Consider the following 13,628-nt stretch of genomic DNA (forward strand, 5'->3'; position numbering starts at 1 on the left):
TTTCTGATTTTTTTTTTTGTATTCACAAGTTTGCCTCGAAATATTATTTTTTATATCATCAAACTTAATCTGAAAAATGTTCCAATTTTAAGATGAATAAATGCTCACTTTTTAAAGTTGTTATAACGCTATATTAATTTAAATGAAAAATAAATGGTGATTGGGTTATCTCTCTTTTATAACTTCTCCCTACTTTCTTAAAATGAAAAACCTATTTATATTATATATTTACTATTCTTATTAAATGTGAAGGGTATTGGGCACGACAGTATCCCCTATCAAGAATGGAAGTCATAGTTTAAACCTTATAAATATAATAAATTACTACTTACTAAATGTAGTCATAGTATATCACAAAAAAAAAAAGTATTACAATAAGAGTTATGTAATGTTCATACATGGACATCATTGATTTCAATTTTATTTTGGTTGTGTAGTTAAAATTATAAGATATTAAAGTAATTAGGTTATTAGATCACGATTTACTTATTTTTGTATATTTTTAAATAAAAATTATTTAATAAAAATTATTTTAAATTAAAATTTGTAGCATTTAATTACATTATCTGTATTCACTTACAGTATCTGTTGGGCATATATAATATAAATGTTTATTAACACCTATATAATATATTTACAATGTATTCCTCCCACTCTTATAAGTTATATAATGTTCTTCTCTCTTTCTAAAATAAGTATTAACCACAGTAAGATAATACGATACCGCGAAATACAAGATTCTTTCTTCAGCTTCATTCTTCCCACTAAAACATACCCTCCGTGTACTCTTTCATATCCTCTCATTACCTACATGTCCATTCATATCTACACCTAGCACCGCATCTTCATTGCCAGGAAAATGAATAGTTAAGATATAAAAAAAAGAATGGAGAGCAGCTTGCAACGAAGAGACTCCAAACTTATATACTGGTAAAATTTACATTAATTAATATGTATAAAATCATCTACAGGGTAATAATTGTTACATAATGTTCATTAACATAAAGATTAAAAAATCTTTTTAATTTCATAATAATGGTAAGGTACCGATTATTTGGTAAAGTGTATGTGTAAAATTTTAAACTTCTGGAAACAGTAGTTATCATTTTATCAGGATTTATCTATTAATAACATTTTTTCAGCTTTATAAATGGAGCAATTTATCGAAGGGTTAGAAGAGTAAATAATATTGTTTATTATAATTTTGATATGCGCAACAAATAAAGCAGTAACTCATTTTTTCTCACTTTTCAGAATATCTATAATACAAATTACTCTCCGATTACACGCTATATGTTAATCAATTTTTTTAGTAGTTTAATTCAGATTCAATCCAAATTGCCGATATTTTGATGATTGTTATTATAAAAAGATAATAGATTTTTTTGAGTTATTGCCTTGTTCATTGCGTCTAGAGATTTAATGTATATAAATATTTGCTTATGTGTTTTTATTATTTTTTTTTTATGTGAACAGTGTATATTATACTCAAGTGATTGCCTAAGAGATGATACTATGATCAACATGATTAGTCTGTAAAAAACTGACACTCCCAATCATTATATTTTTAAACAAAATCATTTAAATTTCATTTAAGTACATATTTTTATAACTCACGTAAACAACAGTGTAATGTCAAAAAATGTACGTCTTAATAAATATTAAATGATTACCAACATCAACCGGTTTTGTGAATTGGCACTAATAAAACGCCTTTAAATGTTCCATACTTATGTATTTAAAAAAACTAGATTTTTACCAAAGAATGAACAAATACGATCATAAAAAGGTTGATATTCAAAATAGTTAAAATGATTTCCCTTTTTGTTAGGCGTGCCCTTATAGTATATCCGTAAATCTATCCGAATGAAAAAATCGGATTTGAAAATAAATAATATTTGAGTGGGGAAAGTTTGACATATTAATTTTCCTCAATCTATAGAATTATAAAATATTGTTATATATTTTTTTTTGACATAGTACAACTCATAGAGTTACATGTTACATTAGTTAAGTGAATGTCACCACAATCGATGTGTCGTACATTGTATATATATATATATATATATACACAGAGAATTTACCCTCACAGCTTATTTTCCAAACGAATGACTAAATAAGTTTTCCCGATACACAACTCATTCTCATTTCCTGGCTGTCAGTTATGATTAGTGAAATCACATGCTGCTCTGTATCGATCTATATGTATTTTTCCAAAATACTCAAATTATATGCTACAAACATGAGTGACACCCCCAGTTTACATTGCTTAAGGTCAAAATTATATTTTTATTATATGATCAATTCAATTTTTGTATACTATACCACAATTTCTTCGGTTAACTGAGCTCAATAGAAATAACAAGTACTCACCTCATTTTTGGTAGTTCACAGTACACCCATTCAGACGCGTCTTCCACTGTTATGTGTCTACAGTCTGGCGCCAAGTCTAACTTGTTGCCAGCAATCACGATTGGCAGTGTTTGATAATCTTCCCGTTGCTCGCGTACTTCCTCAAAGTTTTGTTTGATAATTTCAAATGATTGTTCGCATGCAATCGAGTACACAAACAAGAAAGCGTGTGCTGTTGCGATGCTAAGCCGTCTCATGGCTGGAAATTGTTGGTCTCCACATGTGTCTAAGATGTCCACCTGTTCGAAAATATATAATATCGCCTTTAGTAATGCTATAATCCAATAAAGAATATAAGACACATTGGTCGCGAAAACAACGTAGACAATAAATAACCCAAAATAAAGAAATAGCCTTTTTCCTAATCTTGATACATGCCAAACTTGTTTAGTCAGCTTAAAAATGACAGTTAGGTGTACCTCGATATATATTCACTGTTAAATACGATTTTTCTCTAAACTTGCGATTTATTTTGAGATAAATAAATAAAACTGGGAAGACTTAATGCGGGATTGTTTCTTTGTTTTTGTGAAGTAAGAAATTAGGGACTAGAGATAGACTGGCCTACTGTGCTGCTATCATTGATAGTATGTAGTGATTATTTGATACCAATAGTATATGTATCATATTTGCATTTAGAGCACAATGCACTGCTAGAAATTGAAGTAAATGAATGATAATTGCAATTAAAAATATACGAAATGGTATAATCGTACTAGTCTAAGCACAGTTGATTTGTACGCCGAAAAAAAAATCATATTTTTAAAGTCTACAATACTTGCTCTACAATATCTATGTATCTATATTTGGGTAAAATAATGTAATTTTTAGTACTGCGCTTTTTAATTACCAAAACTACTATAAAAGTACTCTATTTGATTAAAACAATAAAATTAACAAAAAATTAATTCAAAAAAATTGTTTAACTTATTGAAAAAACTGTTAATGAAAGATCTTTTTTTAATTAAAATAATATTGAAATTTTATATTTTGTCTAAGCAACACATTAGAATTTAATTTTCGTAAATATTTTAATATTTTCAGTACATTTTAAAATAAGACTTATGAACGCACAAAATTTGCTTTCAAATAATTATGGGGTGCTTGCACCCCAAATTTCGTCATGTTTGTCGCATTATTATTAATTTATAAACTTATTTCATAGTTAATTTTAGCATAGACGCAAAGTTAGAAAGTGTTAATGTTTTTTTTTTAATTTTCACTGACCAATTTTCTTTATCTATGCTTTAAAAGAACTCACAAACTTGGTCACCAAAAATTGAAAAAAACTATTCTGAGTTTTATATTTAGAAATATATCTTTTAATAAGACTCTTGTCAAATATGACAGATTTTTAATTATATTTTAAAACTACTATAATTTTATTGGAAGTTACCGATTTAAACATATTTTAAATAGTGATAAAAGTCTCCTTTTTGATATGTTTTTTATAAAAACCTATTTATAAATAGAAGTACAAAAATGTTTGAATGAGGTTACCCATGAAAACAAGTTTTTTTCATTCCAATTTATGTATTTGTTCTGGAGTTCCTAACAAATTTTGACCTACACACAAAATATTTTTTTTGAATTGTAATGATAAAAAAAAACTATTTTGTCTATTTTACAATAATAAATTGAGCACGAAATTAAAAAATGTAAATTTTTTTTTCTTGTCTTTCTTTAAACGCAATCGCATCGAAGTGATTTATGTAGTGATGCTAACAACTGCCAAATATCAATCCGTATTAGAGTTCTCTATGCAGGATATCCATTAGCTGGCTTTCGATTGTATTTAGATTTATAATTTAGAAATAATAAAAAAGGTTCAGTGTTTTGGTTGATTATTGCCTAGCATAGTGCGTTGAATCGTTCGCAATTCGTCACTGTTAAACTCTTTAAGTATAAAGATACTCTCCGTACAGTCTGAAATTAATGAAATATAATAAAATCGATTATAATAATGAAAAATCTATTAATGATTTAACATAAGTTGGTATCAACGCACTCAAATGTTTTGGTTCGTAGTCACCTAAAAAACTATATTTTTCTTCATTATAAAATACTTTCAGCAAAATTTACTTTAATATAAAGTAATGTAAATGATCTAGGATTACTTTAATGATAGAAATAGGATACAGTTTTATACGATTAATGACGTTATTTTACTGTCATAAATTTCTTGTAGTTAATCTTTTATAGGTAATAATCAATTTTACATCGATCTGACCAGTAAAAATTATAACCAAATATGCTTTGAAGTACAACTAATTTAGTTAAAGGATTAGTAGGGTTGACTATCTAAAAGGTCTGGTGGATTTCACATCTCAGCAGTCGTATATTAAATAGGAATGCTCGAGATGATCAAAATAACAATGGAGGCTTTGTCTAACGTGTACACTTTCTAGAATTTAAACTGAAATTGTCTCTTCTAGTATTAGTAGGTATCATCATAATTAATAACACGCAAAGTGTAATACACGGAGCGCTACGAAAGGATGGCAGACTATGGCATTAAAAAAGGTAGTCTTAAGTTTTAGATGTAAGAATATGAAAACGTGACCCATTAAATACCAAGCTAAACGAAATTGGTTTCGACCTATTTTAAAACTAATTAATGAATTTTTTCAGCTAAAAATAAAAGGATTAATTTCATTATAAATTAATGAATTACATACATTATATTCGAAAAAATAACACTGGATCAGAATACAATACTATAAGTTTTACAAATTTTCAACTATATACAGTTTTTTTTATGTTGAAAGAAACTTTAAAGATAACGACAAATTTTTTTTTAGTATTAATTCATTAATTTAAATAGCATAACAGTATAATTAAGTAAATCTTACTATGATAAATTTACTTAAAGCCTAATCATAATCCTTACTAAATAATGGCCTACTCGGTGAAAAATTTGTTCATAAGCAAAATAATTAATGTGATCTACTAAGTACCGCACAATTATCCTAATGAAATAGTTATTTTTCCATTGTTAATCATTATGGTTTAATTAATGGTAATAATATCATGCGTATTATGATTCCATTATTACACTAAGTAATTTGTACTCATAAAAGCTTAAAAGGTTCCATTTCTTAAAGGATTACAACCAGCATCAAAACAAAATTCTAGTTTTTACATTTTTGTAGTTACATTTTTATCGTTATTGTAGAGTGATTTAGTGAAATATCTGTAGTATGAAACTAACGTGGTAACATAATTAGACACTTATAAATTATGTGTATAATTTTTGACTTCTATAGTTTTATCTAATAATTTATTTAAATGAAAAATTGTTTAAAACATACCAAGCGTTAAATAAATTATAAACTTAAAAAAATATTAAGAGAACTTAACCCACGAAAGTCTTTAAATGGAATGTCATGTAATAACATAACAAATTAAAATTTAAGATTCAATTTTAAAAACTATTAATATTTATAATTAATATATTTTTAAATTATATTTTATATTTAAAAAAATATCATTAATAATATTAATTTAAAATATAAAATTTGTCACAAAATAATAATTAATTATGTAATAATATCATTTTTTATATCGAGAAACGATAAAATGTCGTACTATGGTAATACAATTTATTCGTAAGACTTTTTCATTCCAATAATACATTGATTACGTAGATATTTCCCTTCTCTGTATCTCCTTAAGTAATGAATATTTTTTTAGATATTTCTCTATATAATTATAAAATGTAAATAAATCAACTAACTTATCGAAAAAAATTTTTTTTAGCTTCGATGAGAAGCTGAGAAGGTATCAATTTTACTATGATGTATTTTTTTTTTTTGTGACTGTTATGATATATTCTCAGCTCTAACTGGATCAAATTTGATGTACAATACGTCATAATATCACAAATCATATATAATCAAAGACAATACCTTCAAAAATTGAAAAAAAATCCTTCGTTCCCTGTAAATGGGACATGTCCTCCAAAAAAATACAACTTTAAAAATTGGTAAATTTTGACATTTTTTAAACTTATTTATTTAAAAGTTTTTGAATCTACCCACAAAGGGCAATAATAATAAATTTTCAACAAAAAATTAACTTTTACAACTGAACTATTGAAATTTTTTCGAAAATACACATTTATACGTATCTTAAATTAAAGCATATGTAATATATTACATATGCTATAGTATAGTACTAAAAAAATTTTCGTTTTTTAATGTGTCTTTATGATGAAAAGAGCTACCGTATTCAAAAATATACTATTTTTGTGTTAAAATTTTTTATATGTTTAGCTTTATATTTCTCTAACTTTTTGAATTATGCATGAATCAATAAAATTTTTTTAAATATTTTACATACATACTTCTTTCCGACCTATTTTTATTTAAATCGGTTCTCTTCTATTTATACAGGTGGTTTAAAACTTAAAACACGTGTATAGAGACTAGAATTTTTTCAATTGAAATATTGAAAGTGTTCCGGAAATACTAACACTTTTAGATATCTTGAATTAATGCTTATGTAATATACTCTAATATGTTTTCGTGGTGAAAATGGTTACTGTTTTCAATAATATGTTATTTTGTGTTAAAATTAACGGTTTTGTATTTTATTTTATTTTAAAATATTTTAATATAGTATTTTTTCTATACATGTTTGTCATAAAAATAACAAAATATACTATACCATTATTTTATTATTTTTTCGTAAAAATTACAATATTGAATTATTGAACATCAATTTCATACAATATTTAATTGCTATACATATTTATCCATAAATTATACTTTTAAATCTAAGAAATACTAATCAGGTTATCATTAAGGAAATAGAAGTTGATGTTTCTTTTGTAAATATCTACCAATTTCTTAGAATTAAACACTATCTACAGATTTGCATCAAAGCGTTTCTTTTGATAGTGATTTTAATCACTATCAGATATTGTCTATACTTGTAGCAACTATGCCATGTCCATACTTTGCCGCGACCCTACTGTACTTTCGTTTTTTAAAATTTGTGTTAAAACCTTATTATTTTAGAGTGACGAAATGTTAAATAAAATAGTAGTAATCGCTTGAAGAGTACTATTGTAGTAAATTAACTTTGATCAAATTTTTTGAACTCTAATAATTCTCGTAAGAGAAATTAAAAACTCAAAATTAATGCTAAATTCACAGCTAGTAAATTGATATGTTGTTTTTGTTTTCTTAAAGTATCCACAAATAATTAATGTTTTTGATATTACTATTATTAGTGTACAGAGTATTGAACAGAATCCATTACTCTAACGCAACGTTAAATTTTAGAAGTGATTGCTAATTTAAGTGCAATTCTAATTCTTTTGAAAACTTATTTAGTAGTCCATAAGTTATTTATATCATAACAAGGTGTCGAATTAAGCTTTAAACAATTGAACAACTTTCAAAATTGTTTATTTTACTTACTTTTATTGTAGTTGAACCGACGTTAAATTCTTTACTGTAGAGATCTTCTACGGTTGTTCGATACTTGGGACAAAACGAATTAAACAAAAATTGTTTGCAAATGGCACTTTTTCCTACGCCAGCGCCGCCGAGCACAACTAATCGTATTCTTTCTTGGTCGACCATGTCTATTGGCTGTCGATCTTATATGGATTATTTCATAACTCAACATTCATATACGGTTCTGTAAATATACAAAAAAAAAACATTAAATTTTAAATACGCAGCGTGATATTAAGTGACATATCATACTGTAGTTTATTTTTCGCTTTTATCAGCCCATTAAGGGCTATCGCGGTCTCCCCTAAAGAAGGAAGTTTCTTAACCATTTATACTCCGAAACGGGTGGTTAGTCCGTCGCCGGAATATCATACTGTAATAAATTCAAAAAAGTTTAAAATTTAATGTCTCCATAAAATTATCAAAATCAACGTTAACGGGTATTTATTTCCTATAAATTTCATAAATTTATTATTTTATTTAATCAATTACCCAATAGTTTAATAGTGTATAAATACTATCGGGACAGTAATTATACACAGATTTTTTTATCCCTTCGTGGTTAAAAAACATTAACTTGAATTTTCTTAAACAGTAAAATAATAATAGAAATTTAGTCCAAAATCATTTATCTTTAACAAGCTGTAACAGATTGGAAAAAAAAATTATAAGAGCAAAATTGTTGGTATTTTTATTTGAAATCATAATAACAAATTCAAAATAGGGATTCCCATTTGAGAAAATTAAAGATAATGTTTTTTACCCTTGAAGGGATGACAAAAATGATGTTTTTACTATTTATTATTGTAGATTTTTTAAACTAAACAATATTTTCCTTACCAAAAATTTAAAATTTTCAATAGTTATGGAAAAAAATAGTGTCTTATTCTTAATGAATCACTCTATATATGTATACTTTTTTATATATTACTTTATAGTCATTTTGGGTTTTTTATATCTGATTTCATACCTAAAATAATCTTACTTGTTTATCCCATTTATGCTTGCAATTATAAGTAGTATCAAATAGTTATTATAAAATTATTCTAAGATTAATTCTTATAAGAAATTCATTCATATAATAATATGATATGATTCAAGGGCTGTTATTCTAAAAATATAATATGGTATAAACGTTTATTTTTATTTTTGTATTTCATTAAGCATGTAAAAAATACAAACTTAATTCAGTAAACAAATAAATTATGTTGGTAAGACTTTTAAAAAAATCATCTATCTTAATTATTTTTAATTACTTGGTAGTATAATAATTTTTAGATGTAAAACTTAACTCGTAGTTTTTTTTTAAATATAGGGTATTTAAAGTTCAAATAAGTACTTATCATAATTTACGTCAACAACTTATAACAAATAAGTTACCAATTTATCAACTATATAAAATGATTATTATAGGAAATAATTTTATGAATTGTATATTACTCATATTCAAGCAATTATTATAATAATCAGTTTTCTTTTACTTAGTTACATAGTCAAGGTTTTGTTATTTCCTTTTTACAGCTAGACTATAATCATAAATATTGTTTGTATATATCTAAGTTGAACAATACTTTAATAATTAAAGTATTGTTAGAAATTATTTCTATAAAGAGTTTACATATTTTTTGACATATTTTACTGGTTTAATTAAAAACAATAAAAATTATTGAATAATAGCTTATTGTAAAATTTAAAAAACCATAACATAAAACTAGTATTTTATTTTTAGTTATTTTTATGTTGACATTTTATATAGAGTATTCAGTAAGTAAAGAAACGTGTTTCTATTATTCTCATTGTTTGTAACAAATTAACCTGTTTTCTTCCTTACTGAACATTATGTATACGTTCACCACGTGTATTCAATATTAAAACCACATGATCAAAGAAACTTATTACTAAATATTTGTGTCTTTCATGTATATTCTTGTTGATATTGTTGACAATTTACTTTGCTATATGTCAAACTTCCACTAATATTATAAAACAATTATACCGAAGAAATGACCTTCTCTGTAGTAATTTTCAAGTAGCTCAAACTGATGATGGGTTCATAAGAAAATTTCTTAACAATTTAAAATAAGTTATCAAAAAGTTAAGCAAATTTTACAAATACTTAATTTTAGACTTACAATTTATTAGTTACTTTTGTAAATGATCAAATTACGTTGTATATATTGTAACACTGTTATAATTTAGCTTTTCCATTTAAGATTTAAATTTGAGAATGTATATATTTTTTACTTGTCATAATTAAAAAAACCTTTTTTTTCTTTACCAAGTTTACTTTTGTTTAATAATGTTCACATTTATAAGTTATATGATAATTTTAAGTTGATCAATTTGCTGTCAAATACATATTGTATTTTTTGGGCTATTGCCTGTAAAGTTAATAATAAATTAATAAATAATATGCATAAATGAAAATTATTAGAAAAGTTATATCTTTTTAGTTAAAATATAAGATAATTTTATTTCCAAAATTCAACAGTTCTATGCTAAAAAAATCATTTATCATGAGCAGTACAACTAACTATTTAACTGTCATTTTAAAATGTTGCGGACTTGGTTTTTGATAGTAATTACATTATTATTAATAAGTGATACATTGTATATGACACGGTACCGTGATTCTTTCAGCCGCACATCACGTTATCAACCTAAATGAAAGTGTACGGGGTTTGAATAATAAGTGCACAGTGGCCTAGTGGTAAGGTTAGTCTGTACGACGCCTTGGGTCGCGGGTTCTAATCCCATTCCGTGCCTCTTTTTTTCATATGATCTCCGGTACACTTTCTATAACCGGTCGACAATACCCGGCGGCCGCGTTATATATTATATTATTAAATTCTATGTGATTAATATATAATTTTTTATTTTTTATGTAAGTATTAACATTTTTTTTTTTTTTCATAATAATCCTATAAAGAGGTTTATGTATGTGATTGTAATATGTATTTTAAGATTAGTGTTTGTACGGAAAAAATATAAATGATTATCTGAATTTTTGAAAATACTGGTTTATAGCATTTTAAGTTGTTTTCGTATGATTTCGTGTTTAATAAAGTTTTTAAATTTATTGAACTTTTTTTATCCCTAAATATTAGGGATATTAGGGCTACAATCTTAAATACTAATAATAAGTTGGTCAACTTTTTTTTATCAATAAAATGTTTAATAAAATAATTTAATTATTTATAAACAACATTTCTATAAGTAATAAATTTGTTGAATGCTTTCATACAGATTTTATTTCAGTAAGCTTTTGTACAATCAATTATAATTAATTATAGATATTATCATAATTCTTAAATTAAAATTTTTTATGAAATATTTTTATTTTCGTTAAAATAAGTTTTTATTACAAGTCTTTAACAATAATTTTTTTTAATTTTAAAATGCTACAAAAACGGTACTATGAAACTATTTTCAGTCTCTTCAATCAGCGAATCAATTTTTAACCCAAGAAACTTTAAATAATCATTTGTTATTTTAATTTGATCTTTGAATTCGGTCTTCATTTGATTTTCATTTTTAGTTTGAAAAACATTAATACAGTTCATCCATCCTATATCATTGCTTTCGGAAATCATCTTTCTTAACCAATCCCTGGTATAGATGACACCCTCGCAATTGTGTGCTTGTTTCATTGATTTTAATTTTATTAGAAAATAGAGAAATTTATTCTTATGGGGTTCATTAATCGATTTTTCTTTGAAAAGTAAACCTATATTAGTCATAACATTAATCATGTTACTCACAAGTTGCTTGAATTCAAGAATTTTTTCATTTAGTAAACAAAATTCATACTCGTCATTATTTTGAATATTGCTAGCACGTGTTTTTATCATCAGTTTAAATTTATCTAAGCAAAGTTTATTATAATTAATCTCAAAGCCGGTTTTTCTTTCAATCAATTCGTTCGTGATGAAAAACATAAGCCGGGCATAATATTTTATTACTTCAATGTACTTACACAATATCATGGCGTAAATAATATTTAATTTCCATTCATAGTTAGACTCGTTAACTGCAAGATATTTTGGTGAAAGATATTCATCCGGTATCTTTTGTTGTGACAAATCAAACTTTTTATAGTCAATATTATTGTATAGATGATAGACGCTTTGTACTGTATCGTTTATTTTAACATTAATGTTAAAAAAGTTTGACCATGTTTCATGCGTCAAAATTTCATTAAGACGGTGGATATTATGTTCGGTAATATGTGATAGAGAATGACATAGTACAAACATCAGTAAAGTCACGTATATTTTAATCAATTTTTTTAAATTCATTTTAATAACCAATTGATTAATATTGAAGTTAATAACGTTAATTTTCAAATATTTTATGAATTAAATATAAATTTTATTGTGGTACATACTTATTTCCAACAAGAATGATCGTTGCCATATTTAACACAAAGTTTTTTTCACAAAAAAAAAAAGTAAAATATGCATTTTGTATTTTATTATGACTTAATATTAGACTAAAATAGTCGCTTTGTTAAAAATATATTATATATTATGTTTACACAATTTTTTCAATAAAAGTATATATGAATTTGTAACGATTTGTGTACTTTTTACAACATTTTAATATCAATAAATCATTGTTATTCTAGCATGATAAAGTTAATAGTGATGTATATCTTAAAATAGCAATAATAAAACTTGTCTATAAAATTATTAAGCCTGTAAGTTGAGTTCTAATTTTTAATATTATTACCTTTTAGAAATGCATTAGTAAAAAAATCATTTTAATAAAAAGTAAACTTTTTAAAAAATTTTAATATTAAATTTTTTTTTTAATTTGACTAATTTTTAATATATTGACAATTGTAAACCACTATTTAAAAAAAATATATTGCACATTCTGTAAAGACACTATCATAATTCTTAAATTTAAAACTTTTAATAAATTAAATTAATAATAGTTAAATAACTTCATAGCCACTATGTTAAATATATATTATACAATATGTTCATTTAATTTATTCGATACAATTATAAATGGATTAATAACATGTATTTATACTTTTTGAAAATACTTTATATATTTTTGTGTACTTTTTGCGACAAATTTAGATTATTATTGAAAAACTATATATATTGTAGACTTAGCTAATCAATTGGGATACTTACATATTAATATAAATTATATTATGTCCATAAATTCCATAAACTTAATGAATTTATAATATGTATTGTTAAAAACTATAAAAATTATTAAATGTTTATAATAGACAAGAACTATTTGAAATACTCGGTTAAACTATTTAAAATAAATTTTACGATTTATTCAAACTTTATTGTATTTATTATTTAATTATAAAAAAAGTGAAACCAAATAAAGTAACACGCTGATACGTTTAATACAAAAAAACTGAGAGCCCCTCACTTTTTTGGAAGCCTCAGCCCCCTTATCTCGAATGCGTTCCAAAGCCATCCCTAAATAAGGGATGTTAACAAAAAATTGATATATCGTGTAAAGTAGTTAATAAAAAACTAGGTTTGTTAAATAAAATGATTAAATCTAAAATTTTTGAAGATATTTATGAAGCGTAGTTAAGGAATTGCTCTATCTAACAGCAGCATGGATTATAAATACCAGTATTTTTAATTCATGGTAGTAGTAAAATAAAAACAGAAAATAATTGAATTCCTGGATTCATTTGTATTTATTTGAAACAATAATCTATTCATCGTTTGCGTAAGTAGTGTTCTTAAGGTCATTACATGATAATAA

General features: G+C 24.7%; 1 protein-coding gene across 4 annotated transcripts in view; it reads right to left on the reverse strand.

The window, feature by feature from the left end:
- Nucleotides 1–13,628, reverse strand: part of LOC126908307 (ras-related protein Rap-2c) — a 104,330-nt gene that overhangs the window by 4,227 nt on the left and 86,475 nt on the right. For 3 of the 4 annotated variants that reach the window (XM_050690233.1, XM_050690232.1, XM_050690231.1), the window contains 2 exons: nucleotides 7,839–8,061; nucleotides 2,374–2,651 (listed from right to left, as the gene is read on the reverse strand). In XM_050690233.1, coding sequence (XP_050546190.1) covers nucleotides 2,374–2,651; nucleotides 7,839–8,003 — 443 coding nt within the window. In that variant the 5' untranslated portion in view covers nucleotides 8,004–8,061. Of the gene's footprint in view, nucleotides 1–2,373; nucleotides 2,652–7,838; nucleotides 8,062–8,129; nucleotides 8,249–13,628 lie in introns of those variants that run through there. The other variant, XM_050690234.1, reaches the window with a different exon arrangement.

This window comes from Daktulosphaira vitifoliae, unplaced genomic scaffold (assembly GCF_025091365.1).
Source record: "Daktulosphaira vitifoliae isolate Bord-2020 unplaced genomic scaffold, ASM2509136v1 Scaffold_5, whole genome shotgun sequence".
In the NCBI taxonomy this organism is placed as follows: domain Eukaryota; kingdom Metazoa; phylum Arthropoda; class Insecta; order Hemiptera; family Phylloxeridae; genus Daktulosphaira; species Daktulosphaira vitifoliae.